Genomic DNA, 13,446 nt, shown 5'->3' on the forward strand with positions numbered 1-13,446 from the left:
AAACTCTGAAATTGTATCCGCCCATCTAAACACAAAATCAGGGAGAAAGACATCAGTCTTTAGTTAAGCAAAGCGTCTAAAGACTGACTTGTGAGTCTATGGAAAACCTGGAAAAGTCATGGAATTTCCAAATCACATTTTCCAGGAATGGAAAAGTCACAGAATTAGTAAAAATCTTCTCAAGTTTTTAAAGTCATGAAATTCATTGTTTCCCACAGAATTATAGTGTTTGTGTGGCGGTAGCTGATATTTTTTACTTTTAAATGCCTGTGTGTCCCTTTGTATCATTCTTTGTCCCGTCTTTTTGTGGGTTCGTGAATACAGCACAGGTGGAGCTCTCCATGACTCCTTTGTTTCTCAACAAGAATTATCCAAGGGGTGGATAGCTGATCTGCTATTTGCATTCAGAGCTAATCAGATCAGATCAGTGGATGAGAGGAGCAGCTGCTGTGAGTGATTGCAAAGTTTTAGACCCAGCAGAATCACCCTACGCCGCAGCCTGACGTGCACCTCCCCAGAAATGTAACTAAATTTTATATACTTTATATAAAATTCAATGTTTTCACTCTTGCTTGTCAATTACGCGTAGAGCTGATGCACAAGTATTAATCCGGCTTAATGATTCACATGTAACCTTAGCGACGCTGTGAGGGTTCACACCCACACAGAGTTTAAAGCCTGCGACTCCGCACCAGTCCGTTGGAGCTGAAGAAGCCTCTTGGATGAGAGGTGAAACATCTTCAGGAAACTCAAGCAAGTCCAGTTGCCTACGTTATAGCACACAAGAATAGTTGTCTCCAAAATGTAGTGGAGTAGAAGTACAAAGTAGCACAAAAATAAAATACTTCAGTAAAGTACAAGTATGCAGAAACTGTATTTAAGTATGATGGTTGAGTAAATATGCTCACATTCCACCACTGTCCATGAAGCATATCCAGTACCAACAGATAGCATGACTCAAGAAAAAGAAAATAACAGTCCACACCCAGAACATGCACGTCTTACACATACAGACGTTTTGAGCATCTTAACCAGCCAACTTGGCAGTTAGTAAGTGCACGTGTGTGTTCATGATTGCTTTCGCTTTCTCGTGGGTGTAATTCCTCCTCTAATCCCACACATTATTAGTAGCAGTAGTGGTATCTGTGTGTGGGATATGGCAAAGAATTCAAGAATTGTGCAAGAGAGATGCAGAAACTGAAGCTCTGTCAGACCCTCTCCGTAGGCCGGGGTGGGTATCGAATAGTTTGGTAAGTGGGCGTTATTATTTCACACCACTTTTTTTTTTTAAAAAGAATTTACATGTTGATGTCCAGCAAGTCAAAGCATGTCTCTGCTGTCTTCCAGTCTGCTCAAGGTTGTGTGTGTCTCAGCATGTCCAGCAAATACAAGACTTCCAACAGAGTTACCTCTCAAAGCTGAGATCATGATGAGTCAGCTCGATCAAAATACTCTAAAATATCATTGCTTGACAATGAGGACAGAGGAAAACAATGCTCAGAAATATATTTCCTACAAACTACACCCACCAACTATGCAAAAGGAAGTGTGTGTCCAAGATGCAAGAGCGCAAGATGTAAACATTAATGGTGTCCTCTTCGGCTGAGCTGTGACGTTAGCTAGCTCAGTGGTGCTTGGTGAGCTAGCAGCAGATGGATGCTTTACATAGCGACGGTGGCGGGTTTCAAGCGAGTAATTATTTTTATTACGATTAATTTCAATTGTCCGTTGCGATTAATCTAATTTTTTTTAATCACGTTTAAAATTCTATTATTTTGCATTTCAAAACAGTTTTTAAGTCCATACTAAAAAGGTAAAGACATTTCTTACCAGCGTGTCTTGATTAGGAATCAAATGAATGCCAAGAATTTTACTTTCCAGTTAAGTTCCTTTCTCTGATTCACACAGGTCCTGTATGCGTGACACTATTGTTTCTTGTGACGGAAAGGTCTGCAGTCAGTTTCCACCCATTTAGCAGCTCTGTAGTAAACTTCTTTGATTCAGTTTCATCCACAGGTCTGTGGCCATTTGCGAAACAACAAAATAGTGATGCGGTTGCCCACTGACATGAGTCTGATGATTGGGAGAAAATGGCAGCACACAATTAGCGTGTTAACGCTGATGGCCTTGGTAAAAATAAAATAGCTCCTACATGAAACTGCTCACAACAAGGTTGCGTATTATCTTGAGTAACCAGGTCATGATTTCTACAAAGAGACATTGCTGTTGAGTTTTTCAGATTTACTTTTTTGGCACAAGCTGAGTTCCACAGGAACTACGAGGAAAAGAAAGTATTTTGGGGTGAAATGTCCCTTTAAAAGCAGTTCTTAAAAGGTGACTTTTGACATACAGCCATTTTGGCAGTGATCTTGGCATCATACGCAGACGCACAGAGGCTCACTTTGCGGCAGGATGATACGCACCTGGCTGTGGCAGTTTTTGACACAGCGAGCATCAGCCCAACTAGTCAAATATCGACGCTTTGTCAGAGGATGCTGGCGTCAGGTTTGTCACACAGAGGCACCCTTTGTTAGGGTATGGTGGTGCAGTTTGTAATGCCACAAAGCACAATCGCAGTATAAAGACAGAGAAAGTCAGTACAGAGAGGGCGGGAGAGGAGGTGGACTTTCATCTGGGAGCCTGCTTTTCATTTCAGGTGTGAAACCAAAAGGCAGTGGAGTTATTTTAATGAAAATGGGCGCATCCCACTGGTAGGAGGCCCCGGGGCAGACCCTGGACACACTGCAGGGATTACATATCTCATCTGGCCTGAGGAAAACCTCAGGGTCCCCCAGGAGGAGCTGGAAAGTGTTGCTGGACAGAGGGACATCTGGGGTGCTTTGCTTGGCCTGCTGCGCCCGCGACCCGGCCCCGGATAAGTGGATGAAAATGGATGGATGAATGTATGAAGTGTGCTAGTATGTGTAGCCAGCTACGCTAGTCACACGATGTATTTCACGTGTGACATTACGTTAGTGACAATTGAACTTATTTTAAGCAAAACAATATTTTTTCCTACATGTAACCACGTGCTTTTGTTGCCTTAAGGAACCTAAGTAAAACTAAAAATGGGGTGTTTTGCCTCCACTGTAAGTTTATTTTGAAAAAGACTGCATGTTTGTCTCCTATGGAAATGGATTTGTAAAAAGACACAATCCATGTAACAAGTGTAAATTTACATATCATCACTGAGTGTCCATAAGAGATGCAGGAGGGAACCTGGCGCATCATATTTTGACGTGCAAGTCCACTGACAAAGCGGCAGTATTTGATGTGTTCGGATGAGAACAGGTTGGTTTTGATTATTGATATGAAGAGGGACGGACTGCTGCAGTCTCTGAAGTGTTCAGGGAGAGAGCTCCAGAGGGAGCAGGCAGCTGTGGTGAACTGTCACCCAAGGTGTGATGTTCGGTCCTCTTCTGTGTGGAGTTTCTACGTTCTCCCCGTGTCAGCGAGGGTTTTCTCAGGCTTCCTCCCGAGGGAACCGATCAAGTTTAGAACTGATTTTAGGATTTTATTGTTTGTTTTTAAAGCGCTGAATGGGCGAGCGCCCCAATACATCGTCGACCTCCTAAAAGTGTACACCCCCTCAAGGTCACTGAGGTCGGCCGATCAGCTGCGGCTTGTGGTCCCAAAAAGCCGTTTGAAAACGAGAGGTGACCGCGCCTTCTCGGTAGCTGCCCCTGGGCTATGGAGTGACCTGCCGGCCCGTGTCAAAATGGCCAACCTGTCTCTGAGTCTTTTATCCCTTGAGCTATACTGTCTGTATCGCTTCTGCTTATGTGTATTTCTGTACAGTCCTATGTGGATTTCTGTATGCTTATGCGTAGTTTTGTGCAGCACTTTGGTAACTTCGTGTTTTTGAAAAGTGCTATATAAATAAAATGGACTGGAACGTTTGTGCCAAATTTGAAGAAATTCCCATGAGGCATTCTTGAGATATCATTCACAAGGATGTGATGGACGGATGGACGGACAACCCAAAAACATAATGCCTCCTGCCACGGCTGTCGCCAGCACGGAGGCGTGAAAACAATCAGCAAAGGCAGTTAATGGTCAAATAACTGTGCCAGTGCTAACGAAGAAGACGAAATGAAAAGGTGTCAAGTTGTAACAATTTTTATTTCCTGTCATGAACTTCATCAAGCACAAGAAAAGCCTTTCACAACACAAGGAGAGACAGAGAAAGAGCATAATATTACAGAGATGATAGATGGCATCTGTTCTCACCTTCATGTGACAGAAGGGAGAACAAAACATATAAACAAACAAACAAACAAACAAACAAAAAAAAAACTTGGTTCAACTTGTTGTTTTTTTCATAGTGATAAAAGCTACAAAAAACTAACAATATTCAAATCCTCTTGAGAACATACAGAATTATAATACAGAAACACTATAATACTCTTATCTCCCCCTCCCTCCCTCCCTCCCTCCCTCCCTCCATGTAACTCCTGAGGCCCAGGACAGTATGGTCACAGATGAACAAATATCGAGTACTGTACACGAACATGACTCATCACGGCTCCACTGAAACCAGAACTTTCTCAGGAGAGCGTCGCATATCTACAGCCCCAGTCTGCAGGCGTTTTATTACTTGGACTCTATCAGTTCATTACAGGGATTTAAACTCTTAAACACCTTCTTCCTGCTCTCTGTTGTGAGTAAGGGGAGCCGAAAGTTTTATTTCAGCATGGTGAGTTTTTGATTTTACAGCAGAAGACCTGCTTGACTACCTAAACAATATCCAGCATCGGATGGCTTCTTAAAACTAAATGAGAATAACGTGACATTTTAAATTTTTGGGTCACCAGATGTTGCTTAAAATGTAGCGCATCACCCTGGACAACCTATGTTAAAAATTCTGGCATTTAATTTGACCCTAATCTTCAATTTGGTTGACAAATGAATGCCCTGGAGTTGTCTTTCTGCCATCTGTAAGTTCTAAGCAAGGTGAAGCAGATTTCTTTTTTGAGATCTCAAGACAATAACCCATGCTTTCTTCTCACGTGGATTACTGCAATGCACAATATGTCGCGGTCAGACAGACTTCTACTGGTGCAAAACATGTCTGCTAACAGAATCAAAACAATCGAGCCATTTAACTGAGATTTTAACGTCACTGCACTGGTGACTGGTAAAATTTAGACTACAAGATTTTATTTTTTGTTTTCTAGCTTTGATCGGGCTCCAGCATATCTCAGTGAGCTTTTACATCCCACTGTTTTCTCAGACCACTGAGGTCGCCTGATAAGCTGCTGCTTTCTATCCCAGACAGTCGTTCAAGGCGTAACGGTGACCGTGCTTTTTCAGATGCCGGGCTCGAGTTGTAGAGTTGTTGGATCAGCCCCCACCATTGACTGTTTTAAATCCAAGTTAAAACCCACTTCTTTCCTCTGGCCTTCTACATGTTTTATGTACATCAATATCTATCTTTGTGTCATTGGTAAATTTCTATCCTTTGTCTTTTTTACAGTGTGAAGCATTTTGGTCAACAGCTGGTCGTGCTATTGGAATAAACTGACTTGACTCGAAACCTGACTTTAATTTTGATATTTAGAAGAAGGAGAAGGTATTCTTGATTTATCCAGCAACAGAAATGAAAATGTAGTATTCAAGAATGTATTAAGAAATAGCATGTGATGAGACGCTCTTATTGTTTCAGAGAAAAATAAAAAATAAAACTTCTCTGTTTGTCAGCTCGGCTCACAGAACGCAATTTTATAAATATATTTAGTGCATTAAGCCACTTGAAATTAGTCAGACAGCAAACTGGGGCTTGAAGCTGACTTCTCTTTATTCTGTTCTCTCCTGTCTAACCATTAAGAAGGCTGTGTTTGTGTATGTGTGTGTGTGTGTGTACTGTAAATTCTCAAACATCCACTGCCTTCATTATCAGAGACTTTACTTATTATTATCATTATTATTTAATCCATCTCTAAAATGTATTAGTGATGCATAGATCGGCTCTGATGTTGTCCAAATATTGTCTCCAGTTCAGAGACATGTCACCCCGCTCCCCTCTGGTCCCTGTACGCTTTTTAAATAACGTATTGATGTATGAGTTTTTTTACTACTTTGAGTAACTAGATTTTTCCATGTGCAGCAAATATTGTGGGACATTTAGGCGGCGAAAGTAAAAACTGCAGTTAGAAACTTTACAGAGGAAACAGAGCTGAAATTTTAGCTTCTGAAATGAGCAGTGAAGTTACGCTGCTGCTCCTCGTGTCAAAAAGTGCACAGCGTCTCTCTGAAGCAACTCAAAGTCATCACTAAGCACGACCATATCATAACATATTCAATAAATGCACATTTAAGGATTTTTTTCTTTGGTAAATTAAAAACTCTAGCAGGTATTTCTTATTCCACCAACCTGCAATCCATCTGCTGTTAATCAGAGAGTTAAATTTTTATAACTGGACACATTCGTGGACGTCACTGCAATCTGTGCATCACTAATATGAAGCCTTCCTGTTTTCTGATCTGCTTTAATCTGTCTTGATGATTCACTGTTGCAGCTGTCCCTCTAGGCATCAACAGGAAGTGACGACCTTTATCGACAGCAGATTAATATCATGACAACACTACAAAGAACAGTTCTTTTTTTTTTCAAGTGAATTTGTTCAAAATTTAATTTAATTTGAGAATGTACAGTCTGTTTATCTGTAAAACTTTAATGTGAGTATATGCAAAAGTTGTCAATGTGTGTGTGTGTGTGTGTGTGTGTGTGTGTGTGTGCGCGTGCGCAGGGCGGGGGTCTATATTACAGGGGAAATCATACATTCTCTGGTTCAATTCGACTGCATTCTTGTCACCAGGTGTAAAGGTGATAGTGGAGGGCGGATGAAACCTAAATAAGACACCAACTTCCATCTTTCCAATGCGGTTACACAATCCTCCCACAGTGAACTCTACAGCGGACATTTTGCGACCCTTCTCATGTGTTTAAAATCAACCCATGTATCAGATTTTGAAACTCACTCGGGTCGCAAAATGTCCCAAGTAGCCGTACATACTGTAAATAATGTTGAACTCCCTGTGCAGTAGTAGAAATCCTTCATCGGGAGGGTTGACTTGTTTCTCAGGAATGTCGGTTTCTGTTTCACTGACAGAATTAGGCTCATTTGGATCGCCTGTCTTTTACTGTGTCAACTCAACTTATTTTTTTTCTCCTTCCTTTTTGTTTAGCAAGTTTTTGGTTTTTATAAGAAATCTTAGAAAAATGTGACACCTCTGAGAGGAGTCTGCACCACACCGTCTGTGTCCTCATTATATCTGACTGAAGTTAACCTCCACATCCTCTCCCAAATGAACCGCAACGTGTTTTTGGTTGTTAAACATGTTGCACAGAAACAACAGCAACAAAAAAACAAAAAGGTCAAAACAGCACAGAGTGCCTCAGAGATACTCTGAAGTTAGTTGTTTTATTGTCTACAGGCAGAATCTTTCAGAAACTATGACTCTGCAGGGGGAAACACAGAGGTGAAAATGTGACTGACTCTTGAAGGGCGAAGACAAATTAAACATATTGTAGAAGGATCGTCCAGGCTCTGATGGTCGACAGCTGTGAGCCGAACGTTAAAAAAACAGTCTGAAACAAATCGCTGTGAAACTGCAGAGACGGTCTGAACATGACGAATAATGTGGGACACAATGCCAGGACAACAAAACAACACTAAAGATGTTCATCAAATTAAAAAAGAAAAACAATTGAGCCTGCTCATGTTTCACTGATGTTAATGTGAATCGTGAATTGTGTTTAAAGTACCCAACACTCTTAACCTGAACAGAAAGCGAGATACTTTTACGTTACAGAAAAGTTTTACTTCTGAAGATCTTAGCTACATGACCACCTCTGATGACCTCACAGACGCAACGCCACGATGAACTACAAATAAAGCTACACAAGAACTCTTGTACCCATAATGCCACGCTCTAAAGGCATTTTTGCAGCCAGAGTGAGACGACAAAAAGTCTCCTAGCTAATCTACAGCGACACACTGTAAACATGTTTTTTGTTATCCTTGATATCCTTGAGATGCACGCGCTCAACGTCTTTAAATACCGCCTGGGGAAAAAAACGACATACGTGTCCTTGTTTTTAGCTGCCGATACGAATCAAGTGATCACACGTGCTAACCAGGCAGCAGTGGATGTTCCCATAGAATTACCTGTGAATTGTCGCATTGGTGCTAAAGCATGTCACGCTAACTCACCAGCTGGACCTCAAGCGCCTGAAGAACCCGACATGCAAACTCATGACACAGAAGCTGAGCAATCACTCTACTGAATACTAAGTTTTAATTGGCAGATGCTATTAGCACCAAGGTGTTTGTAGCCAACAATGCTATTTACACGCGGGTGTGTATTCCTGGACGGTCAAGCAGCGTCAAAATATGACATATATACAAGCTGGTCAGCTATTCTGCTAAAGTGTATGTACACAGTGTGCAATCAGCAGCTTTATACATCCTAAACACGGAAAATAATAAGTAAGCTAAGTCTAAAAATAATGTCTACTAACACAAAGCTCGAAGCCCAGTCTCGTGTGTGAAAGTCCTGTGCTTGACCCATTCATGCACCACCTCTTACTCCCTCTATGGATTGTGTTGCTCTTTATATTACATCACCTGACCCTCAGGTACATTTACACTTTCTCAGAGAATATCCAAGATTGGTTAGTACTCGCACTAACCATAACCTCTTTGCTCTAACCGTTTCCAACCTCGACGGGTACTGGCCAGTCACAGCACGCAGTAGGATCCATCAACATGTGTCATAGGGACGGGTGTAAATAGCCAAATAGCTGCAGTGTGACTTTTCTCACCTGGGTGCAAATAGACACTCTGTTATTAAATTACTAATATTCCTCAAAGAGTCTATGAAATGACATTTCAGGCTGTTACTGTGACTACACATGTACTCTTACGTCATTTTCCCAGACTTAACAGTTTAAATACAGTTTAAAACCCCTGTCCTTCATTATGGGATGGCTACGTATTTCTGGGAAAAGCCATTTCAAAACATGAGAAAGATAAACATTAAATATGAGTATAAACAATGTTATTTGTGACCAAAAATATTCCTGGAGTGACACAGACGTGTCGGCATGTGTGGAGGTGACGCTGTGCTCCTGGTGAGCTCTATGGGATGTAGCACATCAGGGTCGGGCTGAGCAATATATCAAAAGTATATCAATATCGTGATATGAGACTAGATATCGTCTTAGATTCTGGATATCTTTGAGTGTTGTCTTTTCCTGGTTTAAAGGCTGCAATACAGCAAAGTGATGTCATTTCCTGCTTTTACTCAGGGCTCATTTATGCTCAACGTTACATACGTATAGGGACACGGATGGAGCCTTCCGTCTGTACTCTGTGTTCATGCTGTCTTAAAGCTTATGGGTACGGTTGAAACGAAGCAGTACCACTAGAGATGGCAGTGTAGCGTTGTTTAAATGAGATGCGACCGTAGGAGGCGACAAAGACATTTAAAAACAAATTGGTGATATAGTCAAAAGAATTTTCCGTCCACATGTCATGATGTATTTACAACAATGTGTCTACAATGATGCCTCTGTTAAAAGGCACATGATAACAACTTCCTCTTGTTTGTTGCCGTCTGAAACTTCTGACTCCTGCCCTCTAGTGCCACCTGTTGGCTGTATCTATGCCAACATAAAGGACATACAGACGTAAAGGGGCAGTGACATTTACAATGTTTGAAACAGATCTATCTATTTTGATCTGGGAGAATAAATGAGCCCTAAGTTATTATATCCACATTTTTTTTTATAAAAAAAATATCTCATTTTGTAATATTTTGTCAAAGCACCAATAGTCAACTCTACAATATTGTCACAATATGGAGGTATTGGGTCGTGATATTTGATTTTCTCCATATCGCCCAGCCCTGTGTCAGGATGTACGTACTACAAAGCTGTAGTAAAAGTACAAAAAACTCTCTGTAAACCCTGAAATACTTGGTTTCACATCAGTGTGTGCAAGAGCAGACAAAGTGACTGATGACCTTGCAGCTGTAAAAAGATTAAATATTCCGTTACTTACATTTATAGCTGCTTCAGAGTTCACACAGTATATACTGGCTGGTGGCAGCGGTTTTAAGACAATAACGTGTTTTTTAATGTATTTAATTATTTTTACAAATAATATGTCGAGCTGTAAGTTTGAGGCGTTTTGTTTCTTTGCACATTCCTCTGTGGTCGTCGCACCTGTCTGTACACAACTGCACGAGATCAGAGGTCAGTGGACTCTATGACGAAAAAGCCCTTTTACAGACCGTGTCAGAAATCACATTTTCACCTTCATGTTTGCACCCCGGGGGGGATTTCTGACCGTAAAGACAGACAGCAGTGTTCGATGCACTGTGTGTGAGGAGGAGGCAGTCATGTCTGCGTGTTTGGAGGACAGGTGGCGACGTTGGGATTTCCTTTCTCCGCTGGCCGGATGGTGACTCTAATGTGGATCCAGACAGTCTCATCACCGCCTGCTTTAGGTGGTCTGCAAGGAAGAGAAACACACATACAATGTTTTACACAGAGACAACCCTGCACACCTCATTTTTAAAATACGGCAGGAAGGTATTTTTACTTGGAGCAGCAGCTGAGAGGATGTGGCTCCGTTGCTAACTCGACCCACTGTTTTGTATTTTTATTGAGGCCATGACAACTTCATGACAGGCTGACATTTACATAGATGACTCTCTGCTATGACAATGAAAAATATTTACTTTGTAGTGGGAGCAGTGTGACAGTTAATGCAGACTGCATGGCGCCTTTTAGGTTTGTTTATTGGGTGATTGACTTTATCAGTGACATCATTCCAACTCTCACTGCTGTTGTGGTGGCAGCTCTACATGCTGTTTGGAGGTTTAAAATGTGCCAAGTATCAAATTCGTTGTTCATTATGTCGTAAAAAGGGAAACGTCACACACCAGTGGCTACAAAACCATCCACACCTAACTGTTTTCTTTGTAAGCACACAAACACACACGGGAGGGGAGCGATGACAGGCTGACAGCAGATACGTCAATGTCCTGTTCACCTGCGTCAACTCTTCAGGGGGAAAAAAAACACGACTTTAATGTCTCACCGTATTCACTCAGTATTAGTGATGCAGGACATTAGATTTTTTTCCGATATCTGATAAGCAGATACGTAACTCATTTGACCAATAACTGATACAGATCCTGATATATCCACTGGTTCTTTCCCGCCTAATTTTAGTCATCATCAAGTCTCTTCTGCAGTAAAATTAACATCATATTATACATGCATACTCTTATCTTATGACGGCCCACCAGCAGATGGAGACCTGTACAGTCAAAGCCTGATAAGATTATTCCTCTGCCACACTGTTTCTTTATCACCACAAACACACACACACACACACACACACACACACACACACACACACTGTAGTTTATTTTGACGTCCTGCTGCCCCTATACCTAAATGCATCTGTCTGACAATGTTCCAGCCTGTGGTGTGTTTGTATGTCTATGTAATTGTTAACGTCATGTAACCCCCATTTGTCTGTTTATGTTTTTGCACTGACTGTAAAAAGAATTTCCTTGCAAACTAAACTAAACTAAACTAAACTAAAGCACCACATCTGGATTAATCCCTCGCTGAAAATAGTCCCAAATAAAAGCACTATTTCCTCCTGTCTGTTTGATGAAAACTACAGTGAGCAGGAAATTGGGCCATTTTTAAAAAATGAAACTATATATTTGTGACGACCTCAGTAGGAACAAACAGGCTGGTGGCTGCGTGCTGTGCGACATGCAAGAAAGCATTCAAGGCTGACATGGTTGGTTTTGGTCCTTTCAGGGGATTTGTTAATAATAAAGCTGTAGCATAACATCCTTTGAGTTCACGGAGAGATACAATATGTTAAGTTTAGACTGGTTTTTAAAACTATTTTAACACGATACAAAAGCTTTCTGCTTCTTCACAGGACATAAAACACAGTAAAGGCCACAGTGTCTTTACAAGCCATTCATTTCCTGTCAGTCTTACTGTCATCTGAGCCATTTCAGTGAAATTAAAGACATTGTATATTATAATGAGCAGCAGCCTGACCTCTGTACTCTGCCTCTGCATCTTGTGCATGGAGCAGGACGCCGGGTCTTTCTCCCCCGACCCGTCTCGTTCCGACTCGCGCTCCCGCTTTCCTGTGATGCCTCCTCTGGTGTGCAGGAGGAGTCCTGAAGAAGAAGAACAGTCTTTATCAGTATCAGAGACAATTCCAACTGGTGGATGTGTGAGGACTGAGTTGAGTTAAAGTGAGTTCTAGGGCTGCACAATACTGGAAAAAACTGACACTGCGATTTTTTTTTTGTTGCAAAATTAAAAAATAAAAGAATTTTCACCAGATGACTTAAAGTAAGAAAATTAAAAAATAGTGTTGTCTGTTATCTTCTTGTGCTGGGAAGAATCTGATGTTGGTGGCTGCTGATGGAGAGGAACAGAGTCGCCCTCTAGTGGCAGCATTCACACACACACACACACACACACACACACACACACACTCAACAAAGCATTTATCATTTCTATAAAACGTCTGATCTCAGACAGACACAGACACTTCCTGTTTCATACCTGGGTGTTGAGGCACAGCAAACTCGTGGTAGAGTCGGCTGCTGGTGATGGTCTGGCTGGCTTCTGGCACTGAGTGGTATCCTGCAACAGACATGTCAAACAGCAGTGATGAGGTACTGAGAGACAGATATTGTACATTTGTCTGACAGCTTCGCCCTGGTTCCTCAACACCTGACGCAGACCTTGTTGATCCGGGCGATATCTGAGCCAGTGTAACTTGCATTTGTGGTTTCACTTTTTCTGAGGTAGACTAGCAGCATTAAGAACCTTGCCTAAGGGTCCAGAATGGATATGTGTTGCCCCACCCTGCCCCAGACCGCAAACTTAATGCTTTACAAAAGCATAATTGTCAGGACTGAGGTCGGGACTTTTCATTCACAAACTGAAAATGTTGGTGAAGTGCATGTAAGACAGAGTGAGAGTGCTTTCACAGCTTCCCTGTTTGGTTCCGTTCAATTTAACTCAAGTTTGTTTACCCCCTCAGTGCGGTTTGTTTGTGCAGGTGTGAACACAGCAATCACACTCAGGTGTGCACCAAAACAACCGGACCGAGACCTTCTTGAAGAGGTGGTCTCGGTCTGGTTACAAAGGAATTCTGGTGCGGTTGGTTTGTGTTGAGAACGTGTTCCGACCTGGATGTGAAGCAACTGCAGTCACATGACACATTGTTTGGGTTAAACATGAGCATGTTACAGTCCTGGAGGATTATTAATGTGCACCTCCTCCTGTACTGCCTTAATATGCACATTCAGCACATCCAATGCATCAAAACATTGTTTTCTAGTTGGAGCCGCGCCTCGTTTTCAAACTGTATGGTTTGACTA

At 41.7% G+C, this 13,446-nt stretch overlaps 1 protein-coding gene across 1 annotated transcript in view; it reads right to left on the reverse strand.

Moving 5' to 3' along the window:
• Positions 1–4,103: 4,103 nt before the first annotated feature.
• Positions 4,104–13,446, reverse strand: part of LOC126402226 (cryptochrome-1-like) — a 47,228-nt gene continuing 37,885 nt past the window's right edge. The window contains exons 13-15 of the mRNA XM_050064008.1: positions 12,623–12,703; positions 12,104–12,228; positions 4,104–10,520 (exon numbers count right to left, since the gene is read on the reverse strand). Coding sequence (XP_049919965.1) covers positions 10,512–10,520; positions 12,104–12,228; positions 12,623–12,703 — 215 coding nt within the window. The 3' untranslated portion in view covers positions 4,104–10,511. The remainder of the gene's footprint in view (positions 10,521–12,103; positions 12,229–12,622; positions 12,704–13,446) is intronic.

The sequence above is a fragment of the Epinephelus moara genome, chromosome 16, assembly GCF_006386435.1.
Source record: "Epinephelus moara isolate mb chromosome 16, YSFRI_EMoa_1.0, whole genome shotgun sequence".
Classification (NCBI taxonomy): domain Eukaryota; kingdom Metazoa; phylum Chordata; class Actinopteri; order Perciformes; family Serranidae; genus Epinephelus; species Epinephelus moara.